General features: G+C 52.6%; 1 protein-coding gene across 3 annotated transcripts in view; it reads left to right on the top strand.

Annotated features, from left to right (window-relative positions):
* MYO7A (myosin VIIA) overlaps positions 1–16,285 on the top strand; it is an 85,332-nt gene that overhangs the window by 9,122 nt on the left and 59,925 nt on the right. Inside the window, exons 1-3 of one of the 3 annotated variants that reach the window (XM_058687683.1) lie at positions 5,681–5,882; positions 9,497–9,610; positions 14,848–15,000. In XM_058687683.1, the coding sequence (XP_058543666.1) occupies positions 5,742–5,882; positions 9,497–9,610; positions 14,848–15,000 (408 nt within the window). In that variant the 5' untranslated portion in view covers positions 5,681–5,741. Of the gene's footprint in view, positions 1–5,680; positions 5,883–9,496; positions 9,611–14,847; positions 15,001–16,285 lie in introns of those variants that run through there. The other 2 variants (XM_058687684.1, XM_058687685.1) reach the window with 2 other exon arrangements.

Genomic DNA, 16,285 nt, shown 5'->3' with positions numbered 1-16,285 from the left:
CCATTTTTTTTTTTTTTATCAGGTTTTGATTTGGGTTTTGGTGTTGAGTTGTATAGGTTCTTTAAATATTTCAGATACTAACTCTTTATTGGATATGTCCTTAGCAAATATCTTCTCCCATTCTATAGGTTGCCTTTTAGTTCTGTTGGTTATTACCAGATATTGAATTCTTACATTTGTTTTTCCTTTCTGTACTTTAAATACATCATCTCACTGCCTTCTGGCTTCCATGATTTCTGTTGAGAAATCAGCTATTATTCATATTGAAGATCCTTTGTATGCAATGAGTCTCTCTTATTTTGTCTTTTGACCATTTGATTTTTAATGCGTCTCAATGTGGGTCTTTTTTGTTTTCTTTGAGGTGCAGAAAATTTTTATTTTGATGTGCCAATAGTTGATTTTTGCTTTTGTTTCCCTTGCCTCAGGAGACCTATCTAGAAGGATGTTGCTATGACCAATGTCAAATAAATTATGGCCTGGGATCTCTTCTAGGATTTTTGTGGTTTTAGGTCTCACATTTAGGTCCTGAATGCATTTTGAGTTTATTTTTGTGTGTGGTGTAAGAAAGTGGTCCAATTCCATTCTTCTTCCTGTGGCTGTCCAATTTTCCCAACACCATTTGTTGAAGAGACCACCTTTTCCCCACTACATATTCTTTCCTTGTCAAAGATTAATTGACCATATAATTATGGGTTTATTTCTGGGCTTTCTATCCTGTTCTATTGATGTGTCTATTTCTGTGCCAGTGGCATACTGTTTTGGCCACGACAGCTTTGCAATATAACCTGAAGTCTAGAATTGGGATACCTTCATCGCTTCTCGGCCTTTTGGCTAAGATCAAGTGTAGAATTGGGATACCTCCGGTTTTGTTTCTCTTTTTCCCAGGTGCCTTGGCTATTGGGGTCTTTTGTGGTTCCATACAAATTTTAGGATTGTTCTAGTTCTGTGATAAATGCTGTTGGTATTTTAATAGGGATTGCATTAAACGTGTAGATTGCTTTGGGCAGTACTGACATTTTATGACAACATCTGTTCTTCAAATCCATGAGTATGGAATGTTTTTCCATTTCTTTGCATTGTCTTTAACTTCCTTCATCAGCATTTTATAGTTTTCAGAGTACAGGTCTTTCACCTCCTTGGTTAAGTTTATTCTTAGGTATTTTATTATTCTGGGTGCAATTGTAAATGGGATTGTTTTCTTAATTTCTCTTGTTGCTGCTTCATTATTGTTGTTGTATAGAAAGGCAACAGATTTCTGTATATTGATTTTTGTACTCTGTGACTTTCCTGGATTCATTTTTCAGTTCTAGTAGTTTTTTGGTAGGTCATTGGGGTTTTCTATATATGGTATCACGCCGTCTGCAAATTGTGACAATTTTACCTCTTCCTTGGCAATTCGGGTGCCTTTTATTTTTGTGGTTGTTGTTGTCTGATGGTTATGGCCGGGACTCAATGTGGTTCTTTTTGAGTTCATCCTACTTGGAATTTATTGAGCTATTTGGCTGTAGATTTGTATCTTTTATCAAGTTTGGGAAGTTTTTGACCATTATTTCTTCACATATTGTTTTTGCCTCTTGTCCTCTCCTTACATACATGAAACGTATGATGATGATTCCCATCATGCACATGTTGGGCCACCTGATGTCGCACAGGTTTCTCGGGTTCTGCTCATTTTTCCTAGTCCTTTTTTTTTCTTCCTGTCCCCCAGACTGGATAATCTAATGAACCTATCTTCAAGTTTACTGATTCTTCCTTCTGCCTGTTCAAATCTGCTGTTGAATGTCTCTAGTGAATTTTTCATATAGGCTATTGTACTTTTCAACTGCTAATGTTGTATTTGGTCACTTGTAATCATTTTTACCTCTTTATGGATACTCTGTATTTGGTGAGATGTTCTGGTTTCCCTCTGTTCTTTGAGTATACTTCAGATAGTTGATAAAAACCTTTGCCTATGAAGTCCAATGTCTGAGCTTCCTCAGGGAAAGTTTTTATTGTTTGCTTTTTACCTGTGAATGGGCCATACTTGTTTCTTTGCATGCCTCATAATCTTTGGTTGAAAACTGGCCATTTAAAAAATAATGTGATGGGGCGCCTGGGTGGCTTGGTTGGGTGTCCAACTTTGGCTCAGGTGATGATCTCATGATTTGTGGGTTCGAGCCCCGCATCAGGCTGTGTGCTGACAGCTCAGGGTCTGGAGCCTGCTTGAGATTCTGTGTCCTTCTCTCGCCCTGCCCCTCCCCCACTCATGCTCTCTCTGTCACTCTCTCTCAAGAATAAGTAAAACCCCCCAAAAAATGTTTAAACGTAATGTGATATCTCTGGAAGTCTGATTCTTCTCTCTCCCTCTGTCTCCAGTGTCTTGTGGCTTCTTGTGAGTTATAGTTTTGTTTAATGACCTTTCAAAACTATCTTTATGAAGAGTGTATTCTTCGTTGTGTGTAGTCACTGACGTTTTGAAAACTCGTAGAGCCCAAAACAAAAATTACTTTCAGTCCTGCAGCTGGGCTCTGTGTGTGTGTGTGTGTGTGTGTGTGTGTGTGTGTGTGTGTGCGCGCGCGCGCACGTGCCCGCGCTGGGCATGCCTTCAATGCTTAGGCCTTAGGCAGATCACTTCCTGTCTAAATGGAGCTTGAGGGTCAGTTTGAAGTGAGAGCTTAGGGTGTTCTTGGGCTTTTTCTGAACGTTCTTCCAACCCTCCACATGAGGTGTTCTAGATTCCCCACTGTATGCAAGAGCTTTTCAAAACCCCTATTCCCCTGGCTTTCCTGCAGGCTTTTTGGAGTGTCTATTGTTTGTTCCAACTGACTATTTCCATGCTTCTCCCTCCCCCCACCCCACCCCACCCCACATAGCAGTGGTCTCATTGATTGGTCTCTGAATGTTTTTGACCAAAACCCTCCCTACCTACTCCTCCACCCTGCGGGGAGTTCCAAGCTAGAGAAATAAAGGCAAGCCCTTGGCATTATTCCTTTAGGGAGCTCCCAGACTTGTTAGAAGAACCATAATTCTTAGATAAGGGGTCTGTTCTGCCCCGTCAGGCCCTAAGAACCCACACCAGGGATACAGGCTTCCATCTTCAAGACTGCCACAGAGAGGTGCGGGGGGGAGGGGAGGTTAAAACCCCACAAAATTCTCCTGCTGGGTTTCAGTCACCTTTCTCTTTAGTAAATGTTCGGTTGGTTACTATAAACATTTGATGATTTTCCAGGGTTCTAGTATTGTTGATTCTGACCATTTTTACCACATTTTTTTGTATTTTTGTAAAGGGATGAGTTCTTGAGTTTCTTCTTTGCCATTTTCCCTGACGTCACTTGCTCGTGACAGTTGGCACAGTTACTAAATGGAAGCTTTTTGTCCCACCTTGCTGTCAATTGTTGGGTAGTCCCTCCACCCCCGCTGAACATCAGTCTCCCCATCTGGCCAGAGCTGGACTGGATGGGGGGGTATGGCGGGGTGAGGGCAGCACCATGCGTTTGTGTGAGGCACTAAGGAAGCACAGAAAAGAGGGTAGTGGAGAGGGGATATTAAGGACAGGTGGCCTGAGTCTCTGTGGAGCCTGGGTGGCCGGGTGGCGGAAGGGAAGAGGATCGTGAGGTGAAGCATTTCTGGCAGAGGGCTCGGCACAAACAAAGGTGAGGAGGGATGCCTGGGTGGCTCCGTCAGTTAAGCGACTCTTGATCTCAGGTCTCGATCGCAGGGTTGTGAGTTCAAGCCCCATGTTGGAACTTAAAAAAAAAAAAAAAAGTGAGGACAGGGAGACCCTGTCCTGTGTGTTCAGGGAAGCAGGAGATGAGGCTAGAACAGCAGTGAGCCCTGGTTCTGGGAGAGGATCTGCTGATGCCAGAGTGGGTCACAGGGGTATCAGACTTACTTCCCAGACCTGCCTGCGGGGAAGGGGCCCAATCCCAGGCTTCAGCTAGGGGTGGCCTGGGTGCATGGGGTTGAGCAGTGGCTCTGGGCCAGGCAGGGCCAGGCTCTGAGTACTTGCTGGGTCTCCCTGAGGGGGCCTCTCTCCATCCACCAGACCTGATTTACTATCTCTTCCTTCTTCCCTCTGCTTCTCTGTGATGTGCTCTTCCCTCTCATGTCTGCCTGAGATAATCATAACGCCCAGGTACCACCCCTAACGTGACTTGCTCAGCTAATAAGAACCAACACTCATGCGGCCATTTTTTTTTTTTTTTTTAAACAGGAACCAATCTGAGTGAGTTACCCACATAAACCTTTTCAATCCTCACAAGCAACTCATGACATACTGTTATCTTGTCATCCCACAGATGTGGAAACAAAGGCACATACAGGTTGAGGAACTTGCCCCAGGTTACACGGCTTGAGGGGCCTAGCCAGGGTTGAACCTAAGCCATCTGGGTCCCGAGTCCAACAGCTTAGTGGCCAGGCTATCCTGTCTGTCCAGGACGAATCCATCCCTCATCTGGTGGCACTATCCTTATCTGGGTCTGGATCTGGTCCATTCCCAGGCCTGGGCTTGCGAGGATGGTGTCCCCTAAGCTTTAGTCTGAGCCTGTGAAGCCTGGGTAAATGGACAAATGCAAGGATGCCTGGAAACCTATCCCCGGCACCGTCCTGTGTCTGAAGGGCCCTTCTCCCATGGACTCCTGTGGGTGGGTGGGCAGGGGTACATGTGCTTATTTTGTGCTTGACTGGGGGAAGGATCCCTCCTAAGGGGACGGTCCCTGGGAGGGCATAGGAAGTAGGTGGGAATCGCTGCGGTCCATCAGCTTTGTGCGGGGTGGCAGAGGGCTGGGTCCCTGAGTCCCGGATAGGGGGTTGGAGTAGAAGGAAGCCCAGATCCAGTGGGGCAGCTCTGAGTTCTGTGTGAGGCATCACTGTCTCCTTCCTTGCCATTCCCCCTTCTCCCTGCCGTGTTTTTGTGGGACAGTTAGGCCTCCAGGATTCTAGATAATGCCAAGGGCCAAATATGGAAACAGTAGGGCTTGAAGAGAGAGGAGAAAGGGGAGGAAGAAAACAGAAGTTAAGAAGAGGGGAGAAGGAGTGGGAGCAGAGTCCCAGGGCCTGTGCCTGCCGGACAGGATGGTGGCTCATCGCCCAGCATGGACCCAAGCCAGGTGCCCAGTCCCATGTGGCTGCCAGGACATAGGAGCCCAGCTTGGCGCCCACTGTCCTGGAGAACCAGGGGACACCCTTCCCAGGTGCCTCTTCTGCCTTCTGCAGATTACCAGCTGGCTGGCCTCCAAGCTGGGTGAGGAAGACCAGAGACAGACTGTTCTGAAGCTTTTCTCCCCTAAGTCCCACATCCCTACCCTTAGGAAGAGTTTTACCTGCCCTCCCTTTCCAGAGGTAGCCAGTGAGCTAGTAGGATCTTTCAGGCACCTTCCCGTCCGTCTTAAAAAATTATGAAGTTTATTGCGTTCCACTCCATAACATCCCCACGTTCCTTTCCAAAGAAAACCTACAGATTGAGTTTCCAGGTGCCTGGTGGATGCTAAGGTCCGCAGCTCGGTTCTGCGGCGCTACACGCTGCGGTCTCGGTGAAGCCGGCTGCGAATCCCCCCACAATGATGAGGTGTTGGGGGTCCCGAGGAGACGGGCCAGGGCCAGGGCGGTGCACGCGCCCCCTCCCCGTTCCCGCGGGCGTCACCTAAGCCGCCGTTGCCATGGGCACGCAGCAGATGGCCGGGTTTAGGGTTCCTGGCGGCGGTGCGCACGGGATTAGGTGAATTAGGGAGTCGGAGCAGAGCCGCCGCCAGACCGACCGCGCCATGGAGCCCCCTGCCGACCCCGCAGAGCCCTCCGATCCCGCCGACCCCTCCGACCGCGCCGAGGCGCGCGCCAAGCCGCAGGGCAAGTGGGCGCTGGTTCGCAGCCTGAACCATGCGTTGAAGACCTACGCGGTCCTGCCGGTGAGGCCTGCACGGGGAGGGGGAGGTTGCACCCTGGGAATCCCGCCCCGTGCCTCTGTTTCCCCGCCTGGCAGAAACAGGATGAGCGGCAATGGGTGGCAGAGCACCAGGGTGTGTGCAGACCCCCCCCTCCCCCCCCGCCACCCCCACCCCCACCCCCACCCCCACCCTGGTGCCTCATGCCTTCCCTGACTCCCAAAGTGAACTTGGCCCCAGCCGCCCCTCCTTGTGTCGGGAGCTTTTGCACATCCCAAATGGGAATGTGAGTTCAAGGTGAAGTCTCTAGTGGGGCGCCTGTCACAGTGGAGTGGTATGAGTGGGACCAGGTTCAGGCGTGAGTGCCTGGAATCTGGGGACAAGAAGGGTTGGTGATGTAAGACTGGGGCCCAGTGCCCCTTTCCTCTCCTTCCCCTTCCTGTCCCCCCCCCGCCCAAATCTCCTTTCTTTTCCATCTTCCTTCCCTCACCTTGTTTTTGGTTCAGGCTGCTCTGCAGATGATCAGAGTCTTTATCAGTCACTAATTTGATGAGTGACTGTGGCCAAGTTCCTTTGTCTCTTTGGGCCTCAGTTTCCTCATCTGTAAAATGAAGACTTTGAACCCACCTGCATTCTGATGCCCCAAGAACTTTTCCTGGGACCAGGAACTTTTCCTCTCAGACAGGTTCTCAGGCCTCACAATTCTCCCTGAGGCCAGTTGGCTGCCATTTTCGCCTTTTTCCTCCAGTTGAGACCTAGAGCAGAGAAAGAAAGTTAAGCCACTGCCCTCCTTGTGACAGTCCTTGGTTAGGAGAGTTCTAGTTGCCTCTGTTTCCTGTAGGCCTGAGCTCTCTGCTCAGCCTCTCTGAGCCCCCATTTCCCACTCACATGAAGTCTTTTATTTCCGGTTCTCCTCTGTTCCTGGAGTGGGGCATATCTCCTGTGTGCCAGGCTCTGTGCTGGGTTGGGGGCAACCTCTGACCCCCAGCTGCCCTTGGCTGAAACTCTTAGCTTGCCCCTTGCCCCACAAGCCATCCAAGACCACGGATCCTGTCAGTGTTTCCTGTTTTGCTCACAAAACTGGGTTCAGAGAGCTGTCCAGAAAGAGTCCTGGATTCGGAATTTGTCAGACTTGGGCTTCATTCCGGGTTTTACTGCAAAACAGCTGGGTGAATTTGGACAAGCTTCTTGACCTCTATGAGGAGATGAAGTGGAAATGGAATCTTCTGCCTGAGGGCTATCAGTGAGATAATCACAGGGAAACATCTCACTTCCTACCTGGCCCGTTGTGGGTGTATTGTGAGTTAGCATGGGGCAATGTCCTGGCCAGCCTGGCTGCCAGCGGTTAGTGTCTGTCTGTCTGTCTGTCTGTCTGTCTTGGTCTCTTTCTTTCTCATGCTATACATTCTGCATTCTTTCTCACACACCCTTTGTCTCATGCTCTCTCTCTTACATACACACACACACTCCCATTGAGAGACAAATCCTGTTTTTCTGTGTTAGACTCTGACTCTAGGGAGTCACAGAGGAGACAGACCCAGCCCGGTCCTCGGGGGCTGTATGCTAGTGGCAAAGGGTCACACAGATGGCGGTCACCCCAAGTGGTGCTGGCCCCGGGGCCTGGAGGGATGCCTCCGTTCTCCACACAACAGCCAGAGCGAGGTTTTGAAAATGTAAATTCATCATGCCATTCTCCGGCTTAAAACCTCAATGGCTCTTTGTCGTACCTAAAAGAAAGTCCAATTCCTGTCTGTGGTTATGCCCTGTACAATCTGGTACCTGCCCACGTTCCCCTCACATCCTCCCCTCCTCTGTCTAGAGGCATGCTGCCTTTCCCATCTGTTTGTGGCTCTGTCCCCAGAGCTGGAAAGGGACCGACCCACAGTGGGCTCTCCATAAATAAAAGCTGAATCAATGCGCTCTTCAGGGGTTGGGGGGCGGGGGAGAAGGAGGGGAGGCGGGGAGGGGTTGGAAGGGCTGTTATTTGCTCTGGGTCTGGACAGACAGGTGGCGTCCTCTCAGTGGAAAGGTGGGAGGGGTAGCGGGCAGGTGGAGAAGAGCTGTGTGAGCCAGTGTGGCAGGTGATCCTCGGCCTGGAACTCAGAGCTTCTGAGGGGTGTGTCAGGAAGCGCAGTTTGGGTGTGGGACGGAGGGGGTACACGGGGTGCCCCACGGGAAGCAGCCAGGCAGCCCCGGCAGGCACACCGCACTCCCACACCGTAGATGCTCAGGAAACACATGAGTTCTCCTCTCCAGAGCCCGTCTAATTTTTCCTCCTTTTTCTGGGAGGAAGCTGGGGTTTGGAGCTAACCTGTCTCTGACGCGCATAACCTCCCACAAAGCAGCAGCCGTGGCCAAGAAATAGTTGATTCCAATGGGGACGACCAGGAGGAGTCTGGAGCAGTGAGGAGTTGGACTTGGGACTCGCGGAGCCCACCCCCTGAGGCATGTGGAAACTGAGGCTCAAGTCAGGCAGCGCCTTGTCCGTGGCCCAGCTGAGCAAGCCTAGCTTCCCAACTCCCAGCCCACGTGGTTTCCACGGGGCCATCCCCTCAGGTGAGGTTCACTGTCCTGTTTCATCAGCGGTTCTATTCCTAACTGCTGCTTGGTAAGTTACAGTGTTAAGGGGTCTGTGTTCTCTCAGCCTCCTGGGGAATCCTCTTATTCGGATTAGAATAAAATCTAACTTTTACCTGCAGGCCAGTGAGAGGTGATGGCGCTGGAGCTTGACCACCTCTGTGACTGCCGTTGTCCAGCCCAGTCATTCTCCACCCTCGATGTGCCTGGCCCCTTCGCCGTCCTCCCCGCCATCTGCAGCGATCGATTGTGTGAACGCGTTTGCTCAGTTGTTTGTTTTCTGTCTCCTTCCAACGGGAAGGTAGACTCCGTGGTCCCTGCTGGATCCCCAGTCTTTAGATCAATCAGTGCCTTGTATTCAGTAGGTGCTCCATATGCGTTTGTGGAATGCATCGGCGCTGAAAGTGGTTGTTTCTCCGACTCTGCGTTTTAAATTTGGCTTCCATGTGCCTTCACTGGGTGTGTGGTGAGAGCGGGGGACACAAGCGTGACACCCTCCCGCTCAAGGTCAGGGTTCTCCCTCCACAAGCTAGGAGGCAGGGTGGTAGAACTCATATCACAGGGCTCAGCACACAGCAGTGTCACTGCAAGGAAACCCACACCTCTGACTATGACACTTGACTCTGGAGGTGATGGAGACTGTTTGGGTGTCCTGTGGGGATGCCTCCTTTAGGACAGAAGGGAAGTGGTTTGGGTGAATTGGTGTTTCTGCCTGAGCCTCGACAGATTTTCTGTATGTGTGTGGGGTTGTAGAGCCTTGGGGAGAGCCGGGTGCTGGACAGCCCTGGGTTTGAAGCTGCCCAGCTGTATGCTCTTGGCTCCTCCCATCTCTGAGCCTCTGCTTACCTATCTGTGAAACGGGGACTTGGCTGTTACAGAGGAGAGATTGAGGATATTGCATAAGTGCCCAGCCTGGCCTGGCACTGGATGGCTCCCAGCAAGTGCAAGCTCCCCTTCCTTCCCTCTCCCGTGGTTGGCACAGGATCCCCTGGCAGTAGGAGGGCCGAGGCACAGGATCCCCCTCCCTGCTCACCTGGCCTGGGATTCTCTCTCACCCACAGGGGGATTATGTCTGGATGGACCTGAGATCTGGGCAGGAGTTCGATGTGCCCATCGGAGCGGTGGTGAAGCTCTGTGACTCTGGGCAGATCCAGGTGGTGGACGATGAAGGCAATGTGAGTAGCCCCCTACCTCCCCTGCCCCTGTGGGAAGACGCAGGCTGACAGGGGCTGGGCAGCAACCTCAAGGGGGTGGAGGCAGTACCGTGCCCCTCCTCCTGCCTCTTGGACACCCCCTCTTCCATGGAACTTTCCCACTGCCTCCGCCAGAGGCTGTCTCTCCTCTGCCCAGGCTACCAGTTCATTTTCCGTAAGCACTCGGTCTGTTCTGTGCAGTATGAGAGATGGGTGTGTGGAGGGCATGGGTGCGTGCACGGTGGCGGGCCGGACGTGGTGCCAGGCTGAAGTTCCACAGGGGTGCTTTGAGTCAGACAGCCTGGATTCAAATCCCACCTTGCCCACTTCCTTATTAGTTGTGCAACCTTCATCAAGTCCCCTTCCCTTCCGAGCCTCGGTTTCCTCTTCTATAAAATGGGGATAATAATACCTGTCTCGCTGGGTTATTGACTCAAAAGTTGGGTCCCACATAGAGAACACCTCAGTAAAGTCAGTTAGTCTAAAAATGCCCATAGTCTTGCTCTATTGGATTATGGTGTCCTAGGAATTCATTGTCTGCCTTGGCACTGCCCTGGGAATCAGTCTAACCGATTAACCCTTTACTTCTCGTGGCCCTGAAGGAAAGGGACACTGGAGGTGCAAGTTCTGTGGGTAGTGGGAGTGGGAAGGGATGGAAAAGTATGAAGTCAGGGCCCTGCCCTGGAGAAGGCCGGTAGCCTGGAGGAGGACCCATGGGGGAAGCAGATGTGTATGTGGCTTGGGGACGTGGGGATATGGTACTGAGAACAGGGTCCCAGCTTAGGGACATGAGGGATCCAGGGAGGTTCAGTCCCACTGTAATTTGGGTTGTGCCTGGTGCTGTGCCCAGTGCTGGGGAATATAGAGACAGAACCGGGTTTCTGTCTTGGGTTCCTAGAATGCTGAGGGCAAAAGAGGGTACAGTGACAGGGAGCAGAAGGCTCTCCTCGGGGCAAGGGTAGGGATCAGGAGCCCAGGAGCCAGGTCCTGGACACAGGGGGGGCAGGGGCATCCCTGCTGTTCCTGCAGTCTTCAGGGACACCCCCCCCCCCCCCCCCCGCCATGGGATGCACAAAGCCCTTTGGCCCAAGCTCCATCTTTGGGTCCTCGCAGCACCTGTGAGAGGCAGGGAGGGCAGCCAGTGTTACCCCAAGGGGAAACCGGGACAGAGAGGGACCACCAGGCCTGGTCAAGCAGCTGGTAAGTGATGGTGCTGGGATTAGCATGCAGGACCTCTGGCCTCTGTGTATGTGTTTCCTCTCCCAATATCTCGATGGCGACTCTAGGGCTCAGATTCCGTGAAACCATGCTTTTGTCCCTGGGCTTTAGAACTGGAGTGCCTGCCCCGTCATTCTGGTGGCTGTGGTTCTAGGACCTTAGAGGAAGCCACTGTGAGGTTGCAGCCAGAGAAGGGGGCACAGGTTCAGCTGGCAGCACAGACAGGGGCACACACCCTCCTGCAGCCCCGAGGGTGGGGCCCAGGGACCATGCCTGCAGGCTTACATTTCACCTGGGTCATGTTGCATGTCAGATGGTGTCCCGTAACTGTGTCACTGGATCCCAGAGCTCCCCTCCCACCTGTTCCCACTAAAGACTTGAGAGTGGGGGCTGCAGGCGTGGAGGGATGGGACTGGCTGGCCGGGAGCAGGTCAGAGAGTCTGGTTTGCCTCAGTGGCACTGGGCCCAGGGCTTCTGGCCCCCTCTTGCAGGGGCTTCCCCATTCTCATTCCTAACCCCCAACCTGACCCCTCTGACTTCTAAGACTCCCTTAACTTGACAGCCGAGACTAGGCGAATCCCATCTGGTTCCCCCGAGACCCCACAAGATATCTGTCCAGAGAGAGTTCTCTGTGAAGCTTTGCTGAATGAATGAATGAATGGTTATGGTTCCAGTCTTCATTGAGATCCTAACATTCTGCCTTTGCCCAAGCTGTTCCCATTGCCAGATACACCTCTCCTTTCCTTATTCTACAGATCACGTGGTTCCCCATCCCTCTAAACTCAGTACCAGGCCAGTTCTTTTCCAGATGTGTTCCCAGTCCTTGGGATTGGCCATGTTCCCCTCTCCTCCCCTCTCCTCCCCTCTCCTCCCCTCTCCTCCCCTCTCCTCCCCTCTCCTCCCCTCTCCTCCCCTCTCCTCCCCTCTCCTCCCCTCCCCTCCCCTCCCCTCCCCTCCCCTCTCTTTCCCCCCTCCTCCCCCCCTCCTCCTCCCCTCCTCCCCCCTCCTCCCCCCCTCCTCCCCCCCTCCTCCCCTGCTCCGGCATTCCTTCAGAGCCAGGTCTCAGTTTGTGCCCTGGTTACACTTTGATCTGTGCTATAAGTGCCTGTGGACATTGACCTGAGGGGTGCTGACCTCAGTTGGGAGTCCCCTTTGTGCAGGAAAGGGGGAGGGAGAGGCTCAGTTCTGCCATTTAACTGGGTAAGCCACTTTGTCACTTGAGTGTGACTCCTCGCTATTAAATGGGGGCTGGTGATTCTGCTGTGGGATTTTATGAGGAACAAATGAGAACATAGATCTCCTCTGTCAAACCAGAAAGTATTAGAGTAATAATACCCAGCCCTGGTTGGGCTATTACCAGGCACCAGCGCTTTTTAGACATGGTGGGAGTAAAACAAAGGTTGACCTTTAGTGTATCAGTTAATTCCCCCAGTGTCCCCAAGAAGAAGGGACTGTTCTTCTAACTCCGATTTCATAGATGAGGTCATGGAAGCTCAGGAAAGCCAGGTGGCGTGCACAGGGCTTACAGGGTCACGTGGTGGCTGAGCCGCCTCTTACCTCTGGGCTGAACTGTTAGGGTAAGGATTATGAGGGCCAGAGGCTGGGGTCAATGGGAGAGGCAGACAGCCTGCCCAGGCACCCTCTTCCCTCTGGCCTGCATCAGAGCCTAGCACCAAGTCCGTGAGCAGGTACCAGGCAGAGGGAATTTTCCAACTGGATCAGCTTTTATCAAGAAATAGGATAAAATGGGAGAGAGGAATGTTCCACTCAGGACTGGAAAGTCCAGGCGGGTTCTTCGATCTCACCATCCGGCCCATTCATGCCTCAGGGAGGGCCGTGTGAGGGCCTGACCTGGATGGAAATGCTTCTGGCCCAGGAGGTGCCCTGAAATGCCGCAGTTGGAGTTGTAGGCTATATGGCTAGCCCTGTCCCTGATCCCTCTGAGGGTATTGTGCAGGCCCCCATCCTACTCTGGTCCAGGCGAAGTGAGAGGGCGGGTATGAGGGACTATTAGGGTCTCTCCATGACTAGGATTCCCGCTTCTAATTCAGAACTGGTCCAGTAGTCACCAGTTAGTCATGTCCTAGCAGATTTCCTGCCACATCATTTGTGTCTGGCCCATGTATGAGGCACTGTGGACCCAGGATATGGAAGACCTGGAATCTGGCCTCCATGAGCCCCCAGCCTTTGGGCATGTTGGGAGGTCAGAACTGCATTCAGACAACAGCAGCCCAGGGCGACCACTGCCTCGCAGTGGGAGACCCAGGCAATGTGAGAGCCCAGAGGAGGCCCTGACATGGCCTGTGGTGGAGGTGAGGGGGATGGAACAGTGGAGCATGTGAGGCTGGGCAGCGTGGTCAGCAGAGGCTTTAGAAACTGGGAAAACCTTGAGTGGGGCCTCAAAGGCTGGGTGGAAGGGAAGTAAGGGGGACCATATGAGCAAGGCGACAGAGGCATTTGGGGAAGTGGAGACCAACCTTCTCTGGCTTAGAACTACGGGCGGGGGGGGGGGGGTGTGCTGGAGCAAAGGCCACATGTCCCTGTGTCCACCTCAGGCTGGCCCTTGAATGCCACGCTGAAGAGGGTGGCGAAGCAGGGAAGGGCTCCAAGCCCCAGAATGATGGGATCAGACAGGTACTTGAGGAAGCCCCCAGGGGATGTAGGACTGCAGGGGAGAGCTGGGTGTGAGGTGGAGGGCAGCAAGGGCCAGGGAAGAGATGGCCGTCTGGATCAGAGTAGGGGCTCGAGGTGGCGAGGAAGGCACTGCTCACTCAGCAGCAGCCCTTCAGAGGGTTGAATGAGTAGGACAGGGTGACCAGTTGGATTGGGGATGGGACAGGATGAGGGGCTCATGCCCCAAATTCCTGCTAGTGACTAGCTGTTGGGGTTGGTTATCCCAGAGGGGGACCCAGAAGAGAAGGAGGCAGGAGAGAACATGTTGTGTGCACCACACTAACTCATCAAGTCTGAGGGCCTGAGCTGGGTGTGGGCAGAGGGCTCCCCTTCTCCCCTGTTCCCGAAAGTCAGACCCCTGGAGCTCCCAGGGTTCTGGCATTTGGGAGCAGGGAGGGGCCCCCAGAGGGCTGTGGGGGCTCATTCAGGCTGCAGCCACACTCCAGAGCACAGTCAGACTCTCCCCTCCCTGAGATGCTAGGATCGTGAGGAGAAGGTGCTGGAGACCACCTTGGGGAAGGAAGGAGCCATCTGCGGGTTTGTTGAAAGTGTCAATGCTATCGGCCAGACATACGACCGGAAGCCACCCCCTGCCCGAGGAGAAGATATTACAGGGGAGCATAGGAAGAGCCACGGGGCAACCTCTCTCCTAGTTTCCGCATCAGCTCCCGTGCACTGAAAGTTCACCCCTGCGCCACCTTCACCCATAAGCCCTGTGAGCTCTATTTCAAACAGATCTACTTCTCTCCATCTCCACTGCTATGGCCCTGCCTTTGTCGACCTCAGAGGCTTTGCTTTTGCTGTTCCCCGGGCCTGGAATGCCCTCTCTATATCTTCAGGGGGCCCTTTCTTGTCATTCAGATCTCAGCTCAGATGTCACCTCCTCGGAGAGGTAGTTCCTGACCACCCTAAGGTAGTTCCGTCCCTTATCTCTATCCTGTATGCCCGTTGGTTTATTCTTGGCACTGTCTGAAATCGCTTCCGGTGTAATTTGAAGTCCAGTCTACTAACACTTTCCACTCCATCCTGCGAAGAGACTGGGGGGACTCTAATTCCCTTTGTGAGAATCCAAAGTGGGGCCAAAGTCCCTGCACTGCCCATCTTTTAGGTCTGTAGAGAGAATTCCCTAAGAGGAGGAGGAGTGGTCCATAGAGTGTGGGCGTGAGCACAAACCTGATAATGATCGTGTTTGGCCACGGGAAAGGACAAGGCCTTTACCAGGGCCGCGCGGACCCAGGATTCCTGCTCCTCCTGGGCCCCTTGCCCAGCAGAGCGCAGCCTGGGTCCCAGAAGAGCCACCTGACGGTAGCCACCGTGCCTCCCCACAGGAACACTGGATCTCCCCGCAGAACGCCACGCACATCAAGCCCATGCATCCCACGTCGGTCCATGGCGTGGAGGACATGATCCGCCTGGGAGACCTCAATGAGGCTGGCATCCTGCGCAACCTGCTCATCCGCTATCGGGACCATCTCATCTACGTGAGTGCTGCCCCGCCCACCCGCCAGGGGCCGTTCTCCCGAGGCAGTCAGGGGCTCCTCTGTCCCCAGCCATTTGTTCTGAACCGTCCTTTCTTTGGGGCCTAGGCTTCTGTGGTCTGTGGTTGGGGGAGGGAGCGGTATACACCCCGGGGTTCCTGCGTCTCCCTAGGCCTTGAAACCACTGGGAGGCCTGGGCCGGTGGGTGAGCCGCTTCTGTGCTTTGCCCAGAGATGGGGAACGGCTGTCCCCACCTGGGTTTGCTGTGGGGGCGGGGCCTGCCATTGGTCCTCAAGGTCAACATTAGGATGGGCCCAGAGTCTCTATCCTCAGAAGGGGATGGAGGAAGGAACATGATCCTTGACCCCACAAAACCTTGATATAAGAACCAGTCATACACATCCTCCACGTTCTTTCACCTTGAAACTTGACAAGGACAAATAGTCTCACTCCGCCAGGACTGAGCTGATTCCAAGAGGTGGGTTCAGAGACCATCAGAACACGAAGGGCCCACGGAGACTATTGTCTCTACAGGCTCTCACACTTTTTGGCCTTGGGAACCTTTTATGCTCTTAAAATTGAGGATTCCCAAGAACATTTATTTTTTATTTATTTATATTTAATGTTTATTTATTTTTGAGAGAGAGACAGTGTAAGCAGGGGAGGGACAGAGAGAGAGGGAGACACAGAATCTGAAGCAGGCTCCAGGCTCTGAGCTGTCGGCCCAGAACCCGATGTGGGGCTCAAACTCATGAACCACGGGATCATGACCTGAGCCGAAGTCAGACGCTTAACCGACTGAGCCACCCAGGCACCCCTCCCAGAGCATTTATTAACGTAGGCTTTATCTATTGATATTTACCATATTAGAGCTTGAAACTGAGAAACTTCACAAATGTATCAATACATTAAAAAATAACCAGAAAAAATCTATTATAGGAAACATTTTTATGGAAAATAACTGCATATATACCCCCCAAAAGTAGTGAGGAGAGTGGTATTATTTTATATATTGTTTTCAAATACCTTTAATGTCTGGCTTAATAGGAGACAACTAATTCTCATATCTGCTTCACATCCAGCCTGATGCGATGATGTGGGGTTGAAGGGTATGAGGAAAAGCTGGCTGCAAAGATATGGAGGTGGAAAAGATTACAGATTTCCTGAAAGTTCTCTGAGCGTTCAGAGATCTCTGGGCCACACTCTGAAAACTGCTGGGCTAGTCCCATAGTCCCACTTTAAGACTGGGAAACTAAGTCTGCGGGACGTTTAGCCAGGCCCAGATCTC

Source organism: Neofelis nebulosa, chromosome 10 (assembly GCF_028018385.1).
Source record: "Neofelis nebulosa isolate mNeoNeb1 chromosome 10, mNeoNeb1.pri, whole genome shotgun sequence".
NCBI lineage: Eukaryota > Metazoa > Chordata > Mammalia > Carnivora > Felidae > Neofelis > Neofelis nebulosa.
This window is presented reverse-complemented; position numbering and strand designations above follow the sequence as displayed.